Consider the following 20,264-nt stretch of genomic DNA (forward strand, 5'->3'; position numbering starts at 1 on the left):
ATTTCTTTTTTTTATCATGATCAGATAAGTATTCACCCCCCCTTTGAGTCAATACATGTTAGAAACACTTTTGGCAGCAATTACAGCTGTGAGTCTTGTTGGGTAAGTCTCTAAGAGCTTTGCACAGCTGGGTTGTGTAATATTTGCCCATTATTATTTTCAAAATTCTTCAAGCTCTGTCAATTTAGTTGATGGTTTAAGTCAAAACTGTAACTTGGCTACTCAGAACATTTACTGTTTTCTCAATTTGGCCTTATGTTTAAGGTTATTGTCTTGCTGAAAGGTGAATTAGTCTCCGGTGAAAAGCAGACTGAACCAGGTTTTCCTCTAGGATTTTGCATGTACTTAGCTCTATTCCATTTCTTTTTATCCTGAAAAACTCCCCAGTCCTTGTCGATGACAAGCATATCCATGATGCAGCCACCACCATGCTTGAAAATATGGAGAGTGGTACTGATGGAGAGTGGTGATATGTTGTGTTGGATTTGCCCCAAACATGGCTTTGTACTCAGGAAAGTGTATTCCTTTGCCACATTTTTTGCAGTATTACTTGAATGTCTTGTTGCAAACAGGATGCATTTATTGAATATTTTTATTATGTACAGGCTTCCTCCTTTTCACTCTGTCATTTGGATTAGTATTGTAAAGTAACTACAATGTTGTCGATCCATCCTCAGTTTTCTCCTAGCACAGCCATTAAACTCGGTAACCGTTTTAAAATCACCATTGGCCTCATTGTGAAATCCCCGAGCGGTTACTTCCTCTCCGGAAACTCAGCTAGGAAGGACGCATGTATATTTGTAGTGATAGAGTGTATTGATACACCACTCAAAGCCTAAATAATAACTAATGGTCAAAGGGATATTCAGTGTCTGCGTTTTTATCTACCAATCAGTGCCCTTCTTTGCGAGGCATTGGAAAAGCTCCCTGGTCTTTGTAGTTGAATCTGTACTTGAAATATACTATTCGTCTGAAGGACCATACAGATAATTGGGTGTGGGGGATAAAGAGATGAGGCAGTCATTCAAAAATCATGTTTACAGAGTGCAATACTACTGACATTTATATAATTTTCTGATCTCAAATGAAATCCATTTCAACCCCACTTTGTAAACCCCAAAAAAAGTGAAAAAAGCCAAGGGCACTGAATAGTAATGGTAGGCACTGTATCTGCGGTGCTACAAGTGGCAACGTCATATCGCTGAGTCTCAGTTTAACAAATTAAACCATAGTTAATTAACAAACAAAACCATATTTGACTAACAAAAAAACATAGTTAACTAGTAAACTTGTTGCCTTGTGTCGATGTGTGTGTTAGTCACCTGTTGGTTTAAGTCTGTGCAGACCTGGGTGACTGTGTCTGCAGACCAGGTGTCGCGGACCAGATCCTCGACCTCCACACACACGTCTTTCAGTTTCTCCTCCACAGCCTGAACAGATAGAGGAAGTCACCTTTTGTCAACTGTTCTATAAAGAAATGCACACACTCAGGCTTGCGCACACACACCCGTGTGCACGCAAACACGCACGCACGCACGCACACACACACACTATTCACTCAATGAAGTCCCCATCTACATACAGTGCATGCAGTGTAGTATCCATGTCCCTTGTTCTGGCTTGTTAAAACTCTCCATACCTCCCACTCCTGCAGGGCCTTGTCCACCTGAGTCTGACTGACAGGTCTCTGCCACTCCCTCAGCCTCTCTCTCAGCCCCGCAGCCCAGCTGAGCACCCGGCGCAGTCGCTTCTCTCTTTCTGCGCAGATGCGGAACAGTTCCTCAGCCTGGTGCACCTGCAAACCAGAGGTATGATACAGACACGAGGGTTGGGGACAATTCCATTTCAATTCGGTAAGTTCATAATGGGAAATTTTTATTGGAAATGTCAGATCACTTCCTGAATCGACTGAATTGAAATGGAATTGATACCAGCCCTGTCAGGGGTTGAGTTACGTGGTCAACGTTGGACCTTTGTTTCTCTCGACGATCCAGACACATGCCACTCTAAGAAAAGCAAACTGCTTCAATTGACACTCCTGGACAACATTTTTTTAATATACAGTGCCTTTGGAAAGTATTCAGACCCCTTGATTTTTTCCACATTTTGTTAAGTTAAAGCCTTATTCTAAAATGGCCCATAATGACAAAGAGAAGACAGGGTGTCAGAATTGTTTTCAAATGTATCTATTTTTAAAAACAGAAATACCTTATTTACATAAGTATTCAGACCCTGCTATGAAATGCAAAGTTGTGCTCAGGTGCATTCTGTTTCCATTGATCATCCTAGATATGTATCTACAACTTGATTAAAGTCCACCCGTGGTAAATTCAATTGATGGACATGATTTGTAAAGGCACACACCTGTCTTTACTGAGCCTCCCTATATAAGGTCCCACAGCTGACAGTGCATGTCAGAGCAAAAACCAAGCCATGAAGTCAAAGGTATAGTCCGTAGAGCTCCGAGACATAATTGTGTCGCGGCACAGATCTGGGGAATGGTATGAAAACATTTCTGCAGGATTGATTGTCTCCAAAAACACAGTGGCCTCCATCATTCTTAAATGGAAGAAGTCTGGAAACACCAAGACTCTTCCTAGATCTGGCCGCCTGGCCAAACTGAACAATCGGGAGAGAAGGGCCTTGGTTAGGTGACCAACAACCCAATGGTCACTCTGATGAGCTCTAGAGTTCCTCTGTGGAGATGGGAGAACCTTCCAGAAGGACAACCATCTCTGTAGCACTGCACCAATCAGGCCTTTATGGTATTCTGGCCAGACGGAAGCCACTCTTCAGTAAAAGGCACATGCCAGGTGGCTTGGAGTTTTTGGCCTGAATGCCACTTTGCAGCTGTGTATCCACCCCTCTTGGATTTCTTCAGTGATTCAAGCATCACATCTGGGCACCACTGGTGCATCATGCGGAGATGGTCTGTGTGACTGTGTGAGAGCAAAGACTTCCATCATGCTCATCTGAATACAGGGCCTGGTATCCACCATTTCTTCACATTTTATTGTGTTACAAAGTGGGGATTCAAATGAAAAAAGATTTTTTTTTTTTTATCATGGTGGTAGGCATCATCATGCTGTAGTGGGGGTAAGTTTTGGACAAAAGCGGCTAAATGGGACGGCAGGGGGAGACCAGTCAGGATCGAGGCAAAGATGAACGGAGCAGAAGTATGGAGAGATCCTTGATGAAAACTTACTTCAGAGCGCTCAGAACTTCAGACTGTGGTGAAGGTTCACCTTCCAACAAGATAACGACCCTAAGCCAAGACAATGCAGGAGTGGTTTCGGGACAAGTCTCTGAATGTCCTTGAGGGGCCCAATCAGAGCCTGGACTTGAACCCAATCGAACATCTCTGGAGAGACCTGAAAATAGCTGAAAATAGCAACGCTCGCCATCCAACCTGACAGAGCTTGAGAGGATCTGCAGAGAAGAATGGGAGAAACTACCCAAACACAGGTGTGGCAAGCTTGTAGCATCATACCCAAGAAGACTCAATGCTGTAATCGCTGCCAAAGGTGATTCAACAAAGTACTGAGTAAAGGGTCTGAATACTTATGTAAATGTCATATTTCTGTTTTTTTATTTGTAATAAATTATTTTTTTTAAATGAAAAAACCTGTTTTGGCTTTGTCATTATGGGGTATTGTGTGTCGATTGATGAGGGAAAAAACGATTTACTCAATTTCAGAATAAGGTTGTAAGGTAACAAAATGTGGAAAAAGTCAAGGGGTCTGAATACTTTCCGTAGGCACTGTATATTTTTGCTCTTGGAATTTGCAGTTGGCAGCTTTCCACCTTTATTTAGTAAAGTACTGATTCGTTGTTTTTTTAAATCTTGTGTAGATGGTAAAAAGCCTTAATTTGATTGACTGTCACAATATTGAGCCTGGCTTTATTTGGCTCGCTGTCATACTCACTTGACTGCCCAGCTTCCCTTCTAGGAGGAGCCAGCTTAAGTTGAGGGCACCCATTCGCTCAGCAAAGAGTGTGCGCTCCTCAGAGCAGCTGACAGAGTTATCCGACGCTGCCACTGACTGCGGTCCGAACTGGCACAGGAAATCCAGGGTGAGTTGCCCGCTGGCATTGCCTGCCTGGCACCCCTGAGAAATGAAATGATTCAACACACACTGGCGTTAAAACACAGGAATCTATACTACTCTACTACCCCACATAAAAAAATACTACAGTTTACTATAGAATACTATAGCACTTGTACTATAGATTTATACAGTCTGTAGTGAACTGTAGTATACTGTAGAATACTATAATACGCACTGCAGTATCCCTCAATCGTGTAGCATTTACCATAGAATTTTGTAATACACTACACACTTTAGTACCTTTCGGTCATTAGTTTTTCTCAATCGCAAACAAGCAATTGTTGGATCTGTGTTGAAACGTATCTATAGCAGAACAGAAATGATCAAATACTGTACATTCATGATAATTTTCTTCATCTTAGTACCTGACTTGCATATCTTCGACCACCTTTTGCAAAACATTAAAAACAAATGTCATCATTGAAAACAAAATACACTGTTAAGTGTTTTTTTCACAGAATATAACACATTATTTTCATCAGAAAATAAATGTGTGCAATTGTGTTCACTGTTTCTAAATCATACAATCACTGACTCTTAAGTCATCATCTCCAATATTGTGACCTTCCATTACAGAGACTTGTTTTTGTGTGAATCAAGGCCAATAAATTAATTTGTGTTCCTCCATTGTATTCACCTTTCCTTATTCTATTGTGGATTGGGTTTCTGTGCAAAAATGGAAAGTCTACAAAACTATGAGCAAACCAACCGTTGTTTATACATGGAATTGGATTGTGGTGATACCGATGAATGAATCCTACACGCAATGCTTTTTTTAATCACAAATAATATTTGATGTGTATGAAATGGTTTGGTGAAATATGCAAGAAGAGTAATTATCCATAATTCTGCACTTCTGGATAGTTGTACTTCCAATTTTGAACATCATAATTTTGGGATTTTCAACTACATTCAGATGAGGGCCAATTTTTTCTTGAGCTGATGGTCAGTGGACCGGAACATAATTACAAATTATGTGTAGGCTGCAAATTGACCGCAATTTGATTAAAACAATTTCCAAAATTAAAATCACTTGGAGCTGGTTTGCATGTGTGTTTATAGTCTTTTATGTCCCCCCAATTTTTTAAAATAATAAACAAATATGATTTATGATTATTTTTGCTCAGAAAACTTGGGGGGGGGGGCAAATAAAATCCCAAGAGGGCCTCAAATTGGGGAACACTGATTTAGTGACTGCAAAGAAAATATATCGATCGATTGGGATTTTTTTAAACACAGACTAACTTTATGTCTGATCTGCTGAGACTCAAGATATATGTATGGTTTCTTTTTTCAGGCAGTCATGTTCTTTGATTAATGTATTTGCAATTTTGATGGTATAATAGTTTTGATAAATGTATTTATGTTTTGAGAAGGGAACTACATATTGAAAAAACATTTAGTGTTTTGCAAAAGGCCACAGAGTTCTGTGTCTTGTGGACTCTCTGAAAATCGACAACATTGTTCAGCAACATTGTTCCTTAAAAAAACGCTTGTATGCGATTGAGAAAAACAGTAATTGTGTACTACATTGCAATAGACTGTCCCATAAGACATTTTACCTATAGTGTACTATAGTTTACCATAGTATACTGCGGTATGTACTATAGTAGGCATGTTTACTATGATAACTTTGTAAATAACAGCATTTATTTATCCATATTACTCTATTGTGCAATGACAATCATGTAAAAAAATATGTAATAATGTGGAACTAGTCCTGTGTTTCTCAATACATTTCTGTGTGTGTGTGTGTGTGTGTGTGTGTGTGTGTGTGTGTGTGTGTGTGTGTGTGTGTGTGTGTGTGTGTGTGTGTGTGTGTGTGTGTGTGTTTGTGGGTGTGTGTTAATGTACCTGGTAGTATTGGATTATGTGTCTGAGCTGATCTGCGTCACGGCAGGCCTTGATGGTGGCCTGTCCCTGATCTTCCAGCCTGGTTTCTTTGTCCTTCACCCACGCCTCCAGTCCTGACAATACCTGGCATGGTGGCCACTTCTCCAGCAGGAGCTGAGGAACACAGAAGGGCAGAAAAGGGACATCAAAACTCCAGCATTCAAAAATGGATATAAAGTAATAAAGGAACTCTATAGTGTATGTGTGTATATAAATGGCATATACTGTATATACAGTACAGTATCTTCAGAATGTTTTCACACCCCTTTACTTTTCCCACATTTTGTTGTGTTACAGCCTGGATTAAATTAAAGATGTTGTATCACTGGTTTACACACAAGACAAAATACTGTCAAAGTGGAAGTTTTACAAATGAATAAACAATGAAAAGCTGAAATGTCTTGAGTCAATAAGTATTCATACCCTTTGTTATGGCAAGCCTAAATAAGTTCAGGAGTAAAAATGTACTTACAAGTCATATAATAAGTTGCATCCCTCTGTGTGCATTAATAGTGTTTACATGATTTTTGAATGACTACCGCATCGCTGTACCCCACACATACAGATAATTGTAAGGTACCTAGGCTGAGCAGTGAATTTCAAACACAGATTCAACCACAAAGACCCGGAAGGTTTGAATATCCCTTTGAGTATGGTGAAGTTATCAATTACACTTTGGGTGGTATATTAATATACCCAGTCACTACAAAGATACAGGCGTCCTTCCAAACTCAGTTGTCGGAGAGGAATGAACCCGCTCAAGAATTTCACCATAAGGCCAATGGTGACTTTAAAACAGTTGCAGAGTTGAATGGCTGTGATAGGAGAAAACTGAGGATGGATCAACAACATAATAGTTACTCCATAATACTAACATAAACGACAGTGAGTGAAAAAAAGGAAGCCTGTATAGAGTAAAACATATTCCAAAACATGCATCCTGTTTGCAATAAGGTACTAAAGTAAAACTGCAAAAAATGTGGCAAAGAAATTAACTTTATGTCCTGAATACAAAGTGTTATGTTTGGAGAAAATCCAACACAACAAATTAAGCATAGTGGTGGCTGCATCATGTCATGGGTATGCTTGTCATTGGCAAGGACTAGGGAGTTTAAAATACTAATAATAACTAATAAATGGAATAGAGCTAACCGCAGGCAAAATCCTATAGGAAAACATGGTTCAGTGTGCTTTCCAACAGACACTGGGAGACAAATTCACCTTTCAGCGCGACAATAAGCTGAAACACAAGGCCAAATATATACTGGAGTTGCTTACGAAGACGACATTGAATGTTCCTGAGTGGCATAGTTACAGTTTTTACTTAAATCAGCTTGAACATCTTTGGCAAGACTTAAAAATGGCTGTCTAGCAATGATCAACAACCAACTTAACAGAGCTTGAAGAATTATTTGGTGCAAATATTGTACAATCCATGTGTGCAAAGCTCTTAGAGACTTACCCAGAAAGACTGTAATTGCCGCCAAAGGTGATTCTAACATGTATTGACTCATGGGTGTGAAACTCGATATTTCTGTATTTCATTTTCACTTTTTCATTATGTGGTATGTTGATGAGTGAGAAAAAAAATCAATTTGATCCATTTTGAATTCAGGATGTAACACAGCAAAACGTGGTATATATAAGTCAAGGGGTATGAATACTTTCTGAATGCACTGTATAGTCAACAATATAATGTAGAGCATTGCTTTAGAAAGGCATACCAGTGTAAATATACCATATTTGTATGCCGTTTTAGAATATCCTAAAGCTGTGAATTTGACCACAGACAAACTATCCCTTTCTGCTCTTATCGAGGAGTTTCCCAGTAGCTGACTTATATCCTTCATTTGACAAAACACAGGGGGGAAAAAGGAGAGTTAAAAAGAAAGAAAGAGAGTCGCTGTATGCGGCTCTGTGAACTGGCCTTCACTGAGACCACAGCTGCAAGGGGGAGGAGAGGGGGCAATGCCAGTGTGTGTGCATGTCTGTGTGTGTGCGTGACTGCGTGTCTGTGTATGCCTCTGTGCATGTTCTGTGTGTGTTTGTGTGCGAGTATAGGTAATGGGTTTTGATGCTCCGGTGATGCATGCACTGTGGGAGCCAGTGCCAATGACGTGCAACCCCCGTTGTCTGAAGATAAGCTTCTTCTTTCATCTCCTCCTCTCCCCTATCTTCATCAAGTCAGTGAACCCACAACAGGTCATATTGTACATGAAAGAGTTCACAGCGTGAATCCCAAATGACACCATATTCCTTATATAGTGCACTACCAGCTCAAAAGTAGTGCACTAAATAGGGAACAGGGTGCCATTTTAGATGCACCCTCACTGTTCAGTTTGGCACAACGGTCGGCCGTTTGTTGAAAGTTCTGAGAACCTGCTCGGATTCAGTGGTGATAGACGAGAGGCCAAATGGAAAAACTAGTCTTCGCCTCTTCTCTTTGTTCATCCCATCTGTGTGTGTTGTTAGGAGATTATTTGAAAGATAATGGGTGTGTCTCAATAGCCCAGCGAGGCTTGGTCTCCTTTCCTTTTCACTCCTCTCTTTTCCATCACGCTTGGTTTCCCAGCTCTTTCCTTTCCGTGATGGTTACGTAGAGCATTGTTTCCCAACGGTCACGCCCTGGTCAAAATATATTGTGTTTGTCTGTATTTATTTGGTCAGGCCGGGGTGTGACATGGGTTTATTGTGGTGTGTTTTTGTCTTGGGGGTGTCTAGCATAGTCTATGGCTGCCTGAGGCGGTTCTCAATCAGAGACAGGTGATTATCGTTGTCTCTGATTGGGAACCATATTTAGGCAGCCATATTCTTTGAGTGTTTTGTGGGTGATTGTTCCTGTCTCTGTGTTTGTGTTCACCAGATAGGCTGTGTAGGTTTTCACGTTCCGTTTGTTGTTTTTGTATAGTTCGTTTTTTCATTCGTCATTAAACATGTCTCAAAAATACCACGCTGCATTTTGGTCCGCTTCTCCTTCACCAAACGAAAGCCGTTACACCAACCAGGGGTACGGGTACGTCGACAGTCCCCACGGGGTACGTGGGAAGATATTTTTTTTAATGTGTGCCAAAAAATATTGGAAAAAATTTTACCCCCCAAAATATGTTTAAGTTATCTTGGGCCTCCCAAGTGGCACAGGAGTCTAAGGCACTGCATCACAGTGTTGAGGGGGCACTACAGCCTGGTTCTACTACACTACAGCCTGGTTCTACTACACTAGAGCCTGGTTCTACTACATTACAACCTGCTTCTACTACTCAGCTGCTTCTACTACAGCCTGGTTCTAGTACAATACAACCTGGTTCTACTACACTACAGCCAGGTTCTACGACACTACAACCTGGTTCTACTACACTACAACCTGGTTCTACTACACTACAACCTGGTTCTACTACACTACAACCTGGTTCTACTACAAGACACCTGATTCTTCTACTCAGATGCTCATATATCCCATTTAGCAGACGCTTTTGTCCAAAGCGACTTACAAGTCGGCTGGGGCCACTACTTTTACATATGGGTGGTCCCAGTGGGAATCGAACCCACGACGCTTGGCGTTGCAAGCGCCATGCTCTACCGACTGAGCCACACAGGACCCATCAAGAGCACAACCAAACAATCAACCAAACAATCAACCAACCAATCATATCCCCACCTGGTGCAGTCTCTCCTGGGCCATGGGAAGTGCAGACGTGACTTCGGTCCAAGTTTGCTCCAGCTGCGCTAGCTGTCTGCGCAGCCCCGGTGCATCAGCCTCCTTCAGCTGCAGTAGCAATGTGCCCGCCCTGAGCGCAGAGGCCTTTTCAGTGGACCTGGTTTCCAGCTCCACTGAAAACTCCTATCAAAGAACCAAACGTCAAATCGAACAGCTCACATACCGGAAATTTCAAACAAAATTCACACATTCAGTTTGCAATTCTAACATTTTCCATGGCATGTGAACTGACTTGATGTTTCCAACACATTTGTAATGTATTTAGGAACCAAAAACTCACTCCAAACTAGCTTTCAGGTGTTGTGAAAGAAAAGACAGATGGACTGCATTTTTACCATGTTACAATTAAATGTGTTATACAATAAAAGTTGTTTTTCTGTGTATCCATACATTTTCTTACATGTACATTTCCGGTAGGGTCTGGGTGACACTGTCAGTCATGTAACATGGATTCAGATTATTTACTACATTGAGCTCCAAATTATGTCATCTAAAGTTTTTTCCCTAACAATTTTACCAGTAGTTGGATGAGGTAAGTACGGGTGAGCTCCTCGTTTTGAGGTGTGGCGTCGGGCAGACTTCTCCATGTCTTCAGGCGTTCTTTAGCACTGTCCATCCATCCAGTGAGCGAAACAGAGTCGTTGTGGAACCTACAAGAGGGAAAACAGGGTTCAAAAAATCATTCGATGTGTCCTTATGCAAAGCAGTCCACATTTATAGTGCCTTCAGAAAGTAATCACACACCCATGACTTTCCCCCCATTTTGTTGTGTTACAAAGTGGGATTAAAATGGATATAATTGTCATTTTTTTGTCAAATATCTACACAAAATACTCCTTTTGTTTTAATGAATGGAAAATAAATCACTAATATATCTTCATTATATAAGTATCCAACCCCGAGTCAATACATGTTAGAATCACCTTTGGCAGCACTTAAAGCTGTGCGTCTTTCTGGGGAAGTCTACAAGAGGTTTGCACACCGCATCACACACACACCCCAATTTATTAATGGACTGCTGAATGTATATTTTTTTCTCTTGCTTTGTTTGCTCTTTTCCATATTATGTCTATCTCTGATAAGATACCCAGAAAAGGGCTAAAAATAGCCCATATTAATATATGTAGCCTTTGAAATAAGGTTAATGAAATCAATAACTTGCTAACATCAGATAACATTCATATATTCGCCATTTCTGAGACTCACTTAGATAATTCATTTGATGATACAGCAGTAGCAATAAAAGTATATAACATCTATAGACGATACAGAAATGCTTATGGGGGAGAGGTTGCTGTATATATTCAGAGCCATATCCATGTAATGCTTAGAGAAGATCTTATGTCAAGTGTTATTGAAGTGTTGTGGTTGCAGGTTCACATGACACATCTAAAGCCTATTCTTTTGGGGTGTTGATATAGGCCAAGTGCTAACAGTCAGTATCTAAATAATATGTGTGAAATGCTTCATAGTGTATGTGATGTAAACAGAGAGGTCTACTTTCTTGGGGACCTGAATATTGATTGGCTTTCATCAAGCTGGCCGCTCAAGAGGAAGCTTCTTACTGTAACCAGTGCCTGTAATCTGGTTCAAGTTATTAATCAACCTACCAGGGTGTTTACAAACACTACAGGAACAAGATCATCCACATGTATCGATCACATTTCTACTAATACTGTAGAACTTTGTTCTAAAGCTGTATCTCTACCCATTGGATGCAGTGATCACAATATAGTGGCTATATCCAGGAAAGCCAAAGTTCCAACAGCTGGTCCTAAAATAGTGTACAAGAGATCATACAAAATATTTTGCTCTGACTCTTATGTGGATGATGTTAAATATACTTGTTGGTCTGATGTGATTAATGAGGAGCATCCAGACACTGCACTTAATGCATTTATGAAATTGCTTCTTCCAATTATTGATAAACATGCATCTGTTAAGAAGCTGACTGTTAGAATTGTTGAGGATTCATGGCTTGATGAGGAATTGAAAAACTGTATTGTTGAAAGAGATGGGGGGAAAAGGAGTGGCTAAAAAGTCTGGCTGCACATCTGACTGGCTTAATTACTGCAATAAAATGATGTGACTAAACTCAACAAAAAAAGATGAAACTGTATTATGAAGCCAAGGTCAATGATATAAAGAATGATAGAAAAAAACTTGAGTACTTTAAATTAAATTATGGGCAGAAAGACTAATTAAATTCCATCTTTCATCGAATCAGATGGCTTATTTATCACAAAACCATTTTATGTTGCCAATTATTTTAATGATTATTTCATTGGCAAAGTGGGCAAACTTAGGCAAGAAATGCCAACAATGAACAGTGAGCAAATGTATTCATGCATAAAAAAATAAATAGTGAAAGAAAAGCATTGCAAGTTTGAATTTTGTAAAGTTAGTGTGGGAGAGGTGGAAAAATTATTGTTATCGATCAATAATGACAATTGGAATTGACAACTTAGATGGAAAGCTACTGAGGATGGTAGCTGACTCTATATTATCTACCTCAGGTCTGGAGGGAAGCCAAAGTAATTACGCTAGCCAAGAGTGGTAAAGCGGCCTTTACTGGTTCTAAGAGCAGACCTATAAGCTTGCTGCCAGCTCGTAGCAAACTGTTGCAAAAAATTATGTTTGACCAAATACAATGCTATTTCTCTGTAAACAAATTAGACAGACTTTTAGCATGCTTACAGAGAAGGGCACTCAACATGTACTATACTGACACAAATGACTGATGATTGGTTGAAAGACATTGACAATAAGATAGTGGGAGCTGTACTGTGCAATGCAGCCTTTGATATTATTTACCATAACCTGTTGTTGAAAAAACGTATGTGTTATGGCTTTTCAACCTCTTCCATATTGTGGATTCAGAGCCATCTATCTAATAGAACTCAAAGGGTTTTATTTAATGGAAGCTTCTCTAATGTCAAACATGTCAAATGTGGTGTACCGCAGGGCAGCTCTCTAGGCCCTCTACTCTTTTCTATTTTTATCAATGACCTGCCACTGGCATTAAACAAAGCGTGTGTGTCCATGTATGCTGATGATTCAACCATATACGCATTAGCAACCACAGCTAATGAAGTCACTGAAACCCTTAAAGAGTTGCAGTCTGTTTTGGAATGGGTGGCAAGTAATAAACTGGTCCTAACCATCTCTGGAACTAAGAACATTGTATTTGGTACTAATCATTCCTTAAGTTCTAAACCTCATCTGAATCTGGTAATGAATGGTGTGGCTGTTGAACAATTTGAGGGGACTAAATTACTTGGCGTTACCTTATATTGTAAACTGTCATGGTCAAAACATATAGATTCAATGGTTGTAAAAATGGGGAGAGGTTTGGTCGTAATAAAGAGATGCTCTGCTTTTTTGACACCACTCTCCAAAAAACAAGTTCTGCAGGCTCTAGTTTAGTCTTAATCTTGATTATTGTCCAGTCGTGTGGACGAGTGCTGCAAGGAAAGATCTAGTAAAGCTGCAACTGGCCCAGAACAGAGCGGCACGTTTTGCTCTTAATTGTAATCAGAGGGTAGATATAAATAATATGCATGCCAATCTCTCTTGGCTAAGAGTTTAGGAGAGACTGACCGCATCACTTCTGCTTTACATAAGAAACATTAATGTGTTGAAAATCCCTAATTGTTTGCATAGTCAACTTACACACAGCTTTGACACACACACTTATCCCACCAGACATGCCACCGGGTGTCTTTTCACAGTCCCCAAATCTAGAACAAATTCAAGAAAGTGTACAGTATATATAGAGCCCTTATTGCATGGAACTTCCTTCCATCTCATATTTCTCAAATAAACCTGGTTTAAAAAACCCCCAGATAAAGTAACACCTCACGGCACAACGCCTCTCCCCTATTTGACCTTGATAGTTGTGTGTATGGATTGATATCTAGGCTACGTGTGCCTTTTAAAAAAAGTATGTAGTTCTGTCCTTGAGCTGTTCTATTGATGTTCTGTATTATGTTTCATGTTTTGTGTGAACCCCAGGAAGAGTAGTTGCTGCTTTTGCAACAGCTAATGGGGAACCTAATAAAATACCAAATACACCTGGATTGTACAATATTTTCCCATGAAGCTTTTAGAAAATCTGTCAAGTTGGCTGTTGATCATTGCTAAACAGTCATTCTCAAGTCTTGCCATAGATTTTCAAGATTATTTAAGTCAAAACTGTAACTAGGCCACACAGGAACATTCAATGTCGCCTTGGTAATAAACTGCAGTGTATATTTGGCATTGGTTATTGTCTGACTGACAGGTGAATTTGTCTCCCAGTGTCTGTTGGAAAGCAGACTGAACCAGTTTATCCTCTAGGATTGTTTAGGAATATTTTTCTTCTGTACAGGTTTCCTTCTTTAGTCTCTGTCATTTAGGTTAATATTGTGGAGTATCTACAATATTGTTGATCCATCCTCATTTTCTCCTATCACAGCCATTCAACTCACCATTGGCCTCATTGTGAAATCCCTGAGCGGTTTCCTTCCTCTCTGGCAACTGATTTAGGAAGGACGCCTGTATCTTTGTAGTGAGTGGGTATATTGATACACCTCTCAATGTGTAATTAATAACTGTACCATGCTCAGTGATATTCAATGTCTGCTTTTTTTACCCATCTACCAATTCTTTGCGAACCATAGGAAAATCTCCCTGGTCCTTGTGGTTGAATATGTGCTTGAAATTACTGAGGGACCTTACAGATAAGTGTACAGTCGTGGTTTTGAGAATGACACAAATACTAATTTTCACAAAGTCTGCTGCCTCAGTTTGTATAATGGCAATTTGCATATACTCCAGAATGTTATGAAAAGTGAACAGATGAATTGCAATTAAGTGCAAAGTCCATCTTTGCCATGCAAATGAACTGAATCCCCCAAAAAACATTTCCGCTGCATTTCAGCCCTGCCACAAAAGAACCAGCTGACATCATGTCAGTGATTCTCTTGTTAACACAGGTGTGAGTGTTGGCAAGGATAAGACTGGAGATCACTCATTCGAACTGAATCAGCATGACAAACAGACTGGAAGCTTCATAAGGAGGGTGGTGCTTGGAATCATTGTTCTTTCTCTGTCAATCATGGTTACCTGCAAGGAAACACGTGCCATCATCATTGCTTTGCACAAAAAGGGCTTCACAGGCAAGGATATTGCTGCCAGTAAGATTGTACCTAATTCAACCATTTATCGGATCATCAAGAACTTCAATGAGAGCGGTTCAATTGTTGTGAAGAAGGATTCAGGGTGCCCAAGAAAGTCCAGCAAGCGGACTTTTGGAGGATGGCCTGGTGTCAAGAAAGGCAGCAAAGAAGCCACTTCTCTCCAGGAAAAACATCAGGGACAGACTGATATTCTGCAAAAGGTACAGGGATTGGACTGTTGAGGACTGGGGTAAAGTAATTTTCTCTGATGAATCCCCTTTCCGATTGTTTGGGGCATCCGGAAAAAAGCTTGTCCGTAGAAGAAAAGGTGAGTGCTACCATCAGTCCTGTGTCATGCCAACAGTAAAGCATCCTGAGACCATTCATGTGTGGGGTTGCTTCTCAGCCAAGGGAGTGGGCTCACTCACAATTTTGCCTAAGAACACAGCCATCAATAAAGAATTGTACCAACACATCCTCTGAGGGCAACTTCTCCCAACCATCCAGGAACAGTTTGGTGATGAACAATGCCTTTTCCAGCATGATGGAGCACCTTGCCATTAGGCAAAAGTGATAACTAAGTGGCTCGGGGAACAAAACATTGATATTTTGGGTCCATGGCCAGGAAACTCCCCAGACCTTAATCCCATTGAGAACTTGTGGTCAATCCTCAGGAGGCGGATGGACAAACAAAAACCCACAAATTCTGACAAACTCCAAGCATTGATTATGCAAGAATGGACTGCCATCAGTCAGGATGTGGCCCAGAAGTTAATTGACAGCATGCCAAGGCAGATTGCAGAGGTCTTGAAAAAGAAGGGTCAACACTGCAAATATTGACTCTTTGCATCAACTTCATGTAATTGTCAATAAAAGCTTTTGACACTTATGAAATGCTTGTAATTATACTTCAGTATTCCATAGTAACATCTGACAAAAATATCAATATATATCAATATCAATAGACAATGGAGCAGTAAATATTTTGAAAATTTATATTTGTGTCATTCTCAAAACTTTTGGCCACGACTGTATGTGTTGGGGTAGTCATATACAGTCATGTTAAACACTATTATTGCACACAGAGTCCATGCAACTTATAATTGTTAAGTACATTTTAACTGAAGACTTTTCAGCTTTTAATTTTTTATTAATTTGTAAACATTTCTAAAAACAATTTCACTTTGACAATTTGGGATATTGTGTGTCGGCTAATGACACAAAATCTCAATTGAATCCATTTTTAATTCAGGCTGTAACACAACAACAATTGGAAAAAGTCAAGGGCTGTGAATAATTTCTGAAGTCACTGTACATGTTCCCACAGCTATGTTGTGTGTATGTCCCTGTCCATTTTCCGAAAACCCTGTCTGTGTGCGCCCACCTGGTCCAGTTGTCCATTATGTCGCGGCTGCGTTGGCTCTCCTGCTCTGCCTTGCTGCGGACAGCCCGCCAGCGCAGCTCCAGTACGCCTCCTGTGCCGCCGAACCCGGTACTGCATCCCCAGGCCTGCAGAGCCTTCCCCTGGTCCAGGACTGACCCCAGGGCAGGCCTGCACTCCTCCAACAGGGCCAGCACTCGCTAATGGGGGAAAAAAGGGGAAGGAGAGAGAGAGAGAAGGGGGTGAATAGGGGTGGGATAGGGTGAAAATGTGAAAGAATAAAAATTGAGAAGGGAATGTGTTTTGAATAAGAGAGAAGAAAGAAGAGGTAGGGCCAGAAGAAAGGGGAATGAAAAGATATGTAGGGATCAAATAATTATTGTGGGATGTGGGGAGAGGAAAAGGGAATGAAGCGGGAACAGAAAAGGGAGAGGAGGGGAAGACAGGAACAGAGAATGAAAGTGAGAGGAGACAGAGGGAGGAGGAGGAAGGGGATGTTTGCAAGGGTTACAGAAAGAGAGAAATAATGAGAGGGATAATGGGGAGAGAAATGTGAAAAGGAGAAAATGCAACAAAAAAAGAAAGAAGTGCGATAGGGAACAAGGCAAAAGGAGCAAAAGAAATGCATAGAGAGTGAGAATGGAATCATCACCACCCGAATCCTCACCTGAACCCATGCCCACCCCCACACCAGTGCCTGTGAGTCCAAAATGGCCTCCTATTCCCTACATAGTACACTACTTTTGACTTGAGCCCTATGGGCGTGTTTAAAAGTAATGCACTATACAGGGAATAGGGGGCCATTTTGATCGTAAACAGCATCTTATTCAGTTATTATGGCCAGATAGGGGAAGGCATAAATCTATTAAGGAGATTTGATGAAAAGAAGCATGTGTACTCTACCCCTACACACACACGTGCACACACATGTGCACACACACACACACATTCCACTCAAGTCGGTCCGTCCGAGAGATGAGAAATAGGATTCTGTAATTGTAAAAGGGAGGGGGGAAGTCAGCTAGTTATGGGGAGGGAATACGAAATGGAACACCGTGTTCTACTCTCCGATAATGGCCATCCGTATTCCTCCAAGTAATTTGATTTTGGAATGAAGCGATGCCACAACAAATAACTCTCCTTTTTTTCACCCATTACTCTCTGTCCACCTCTCTCTCTCCTTCTATCTTTCCATCTCTCTTTCTCTCCATCTTTCTTGTGCCAGGTGCCCATGAATCCGTCATTCACTGAAGGGCCTGGTTCACATCCAGCTCTCTCTGTATGGCTGTGTCCCAAATGGCCCCCTATTCCCTACATCGTGGACTGCTTTTGACAAGAGTCCTATGAGGGGAATAGGGTGCCATTTGGGAGTCAGTCTGTGGCACGTCCTACATTGTTGTTGGTTACCGGAATTAGACAACAGGTGATTTCATCCCAGTACACGAAGGATGCATCGCTCATGTGGACATAAGACACCTGTTGCTTAAGACTTATGCTCATGATATACAGTATCTTCCAGTGATACAAATTAAGAATAAGGGCTACACTGGTTACGTAGTGCAAACTAATTCTTAGTGGGCAAATGTTGTTCAATTGGGTATGTGAGGAGAAGAAAGGGGTGGACAGAAGGAGATATGGGACAGTGAACAAGAGAGGGATGAGGAGATGATAGGGACGGCAAGAAATACTGAGATGGTCAATGCAATGAGAAAAAGAAGACAGAAAACAGCATGCAGAGAGTCAGACACAAAGAGTGCAGAGAACCAGACAAAGATAGCAGAGACAGACACAAAGGGAGCAGAGAGACAGACACAAAGAGAGCAGAGAGATAGACACAAAGAGAGCAAGATAAGGAAGGAAGGAAGGAAGAGTAGTAGAGAGAAGAGGAGGAGAGGGAGGGAGGTTTGGATACCTGACAGGTGTCCAGTCTTTCCTGTAGTAGCCCCTCTTCTTCCTCCACCAGATCCTCGCAGGGGATGAGGGCTTCCAGCTCCTCCAGCTGCCGGCCCAGCTGAACACAGCCCTCCTCCCACTGTGTCCAGACCTACACACACACACACACACACACGCATACACAGTGTGAGTGTATGTGTGTATGTGTTTACTTATGTGGGTCTTTCATGTGTGTGCGTGTACCTGCAGCCTTCTGTGCATGGTGGCTCCCTGCTCCAGAGCATGTTGCTGCAGAGTGGTGACCTGTTGCTCCAGCCGGACCTGTTCATCCTCCTGACCAACCAGCCCCCCCTGTGGCTCACACTGGAACAGCCGCTGAACCAATGCCAGCTGGGATTCCATAACCTGGTACAACTTCTGTTCAGCCAGCGCCAAACACAGACACACACAGACAGACACACACAGACAGACACACACAGACAGACACATACAGACAGACACACACATACAGACAGACACATACAGACAGACAGACACAAAATAATCAATTGAAACCCAGTTCCTAAATTGACAAAATCACATGGCAATTGGTCAGAGGTTTACATGGAGATGATCCCAAACGTTCATTTAAACTTGGATTCAACTGCTTTCCGAGTGGGAAGACACTGTCCTCTACAGTTGTTCTTCCTTTCCATCAGCTCCCATGCCAAGTCGAATGTGCATAAAATGACTTGACATAACACTCTCTTTTCCCCAGCATATGCTTACCTTGTGCCTGCTGAGCAAAGTCTGCAGCTGGGTGCGTGTGTGCGGTGGGTGGTCCTGACTATCTGCCAGACGCTCTCTGCCTAGCTCCACCAGAATGGCCAAACCCTGCAGCAGGCCCTGGGACACCCGCTGCAGCTCCACTGCATCCTCGGGACACCGACCAACAACATACTGCAGAGACACACCATCGTTACTGACCTATAGTAGACATCTAGAGTAAAAAACGGGATTACGTGGGAATATACTGACAAAGGGGCACACACACACACACTCACACAAACATTCACTAGCCCTATGATTAACAAACTAAATGTTGTACCTCCAGCATGGGGACATCCTTGATGTGTGTGAATGGATCACTCTGTCCACGTTCAAAATCATCATACATGCACACGTGGCTCTCCTGTTGCTCCGTCCCTGCCTGCATGCAGCGCACAGTGAAAAGAGACAGACATTGACAAGTCCTGGTTAAGCAGTAAGGCATGAGAGCCCGTTGCATATCGTAAAGAACACAAGGATATCTGTTCTAGCTCATGGCTGTAAGGTGGTTGTGAGATGGTTTGTGAGGGGATTAAGAAGTGCTGGGTGGCAGGTAAACCAGCGGTTAGAGTTGGGCCAGTAACTGAAAGGTAGCTGGTTTGAATCCCTGAGCCGACTAGCTGAAAAATCTTTCAACGTGCCCTTGAGCAAAGCACTTAATCCTAATTGCTCCTGTAAGTCTGGATAATAATGTGCTTGTAGGGCAGCCAGGTCACACCAGTTCCACTGCGGTATTAGACATTTGTCCAGGATGTATGCAATTTTAATACTGTCCACAAGGGGCAACACAAGTGCCTATTACAATCTAGCAGTCTCATTGCTTGCTAAGGTGTTGTGGATGGGGATTGAAGAAGGGCTTAAACCATGAACTACGGCTCGGTGCATCGCAGGTTCAATCCCATTGCTAGGCACTCATTCTTAATTGTTCTGTTTTAACCCAGACCTTAACCCTTACCTTAACCACTCCGAATGAATTCCTATACTTAACTCTCAAGTTTTTTCTGTTCGAACCGTATCCCAAACCTTAGGTGATTGCAAAGTGGTTGTGGGTTGGTTGTGATGTTATTGTGAAGTTGTTGTGAGGTGGTTTGTGTGGAGCCACTGACCTGATTTTGGCCCAGATCTGTGTGTAGCCGGCTCAGTGAGGAGGTGAGGGCTGACTGGGCTGTTTGAAAACAACCCTGAAGACAGGTCACACACTGGGCTGTGGTCTCTGGTGCTTCAGACAACTGGTCTGGGTTGATGCTTGACCTTAAATGGTTCAGCTCCTCACTCAAGGCTGGCAGCTCCACTGAGAGGCACTGTGA

At 41.7% G+C, this 20,264-nt stretch overlaps 1 protein-coding gene and 1 non-coding gene across 2 annotated transcripts in view; both read right to left on the minus strand.

Moving 5' to 3' along the window:
- LOC135505860 (nesprin-2-like) overlaps nucleotides 1–20,264 on the minus strand; it is a 246,229-nt gene that overhangs the window by 81,539 nt on the left and 144,426 nt on the right. Inside the window, 12 exon segments of the mRNA XM_064925056.1 lie at nucleotides 1,323–1,430; nucleotides 1,640–1,795; nucleotides 3,927–4,109; nucleotides 5,964–6,116; nucleotides 9,658–9,840; nucleotides 10,235–10,367; nucleotides 16,261–16,457; nucleotides 18,170–18,301; nucleotides 18,394–18,567; nucleotides 18,919–19,089; nucleotides 19,238–19,339; nucleotides 20,064–20,258. Coding sequence (XP_064781128.1) covers nucleotides 1,323–1,430; nucleotides 1,640–1,795; nucleotides 3,927–4,109; nucleotides 5,964–6,116; nucleotides 9,658–9,840; nucleotides 10,235–10,367; nucleotides 16,261–16,457; nucleotides 18,170–18,301; nucleotides 18,394–18,567; nucleotides 18,919–19,089; nucleotides 19,238–19,339; nucleotides 20,064–20,258 — 1,887 coding nt within the window.
- On the minus strand, nucleotides 9,524–9,599 carry trnaa-ugc (transfer RNA alanine (anticodon UGC)). The gene has a single exon. It is a non-coding gene; the product is annotated as a tRNA-Ala (tRNA).

Source organism: Oncorhynchus masou, chromosome 19 (assembly GCF_036934945.1).
Source record: "Oncorhynchus masou masou isolate Uvic2021 chromosome 19, UVic_Omas_1.1, whole genome shotgun sequence".
In the NCBI taxonomy this organism is placed as follows: domain Eukaryota; kingdom Metazoa; phylum Chordata; class Actinopteri; order Salmoniformes; family Salmonidae; genus Oncorhynchus; species Oncorhynchus masou.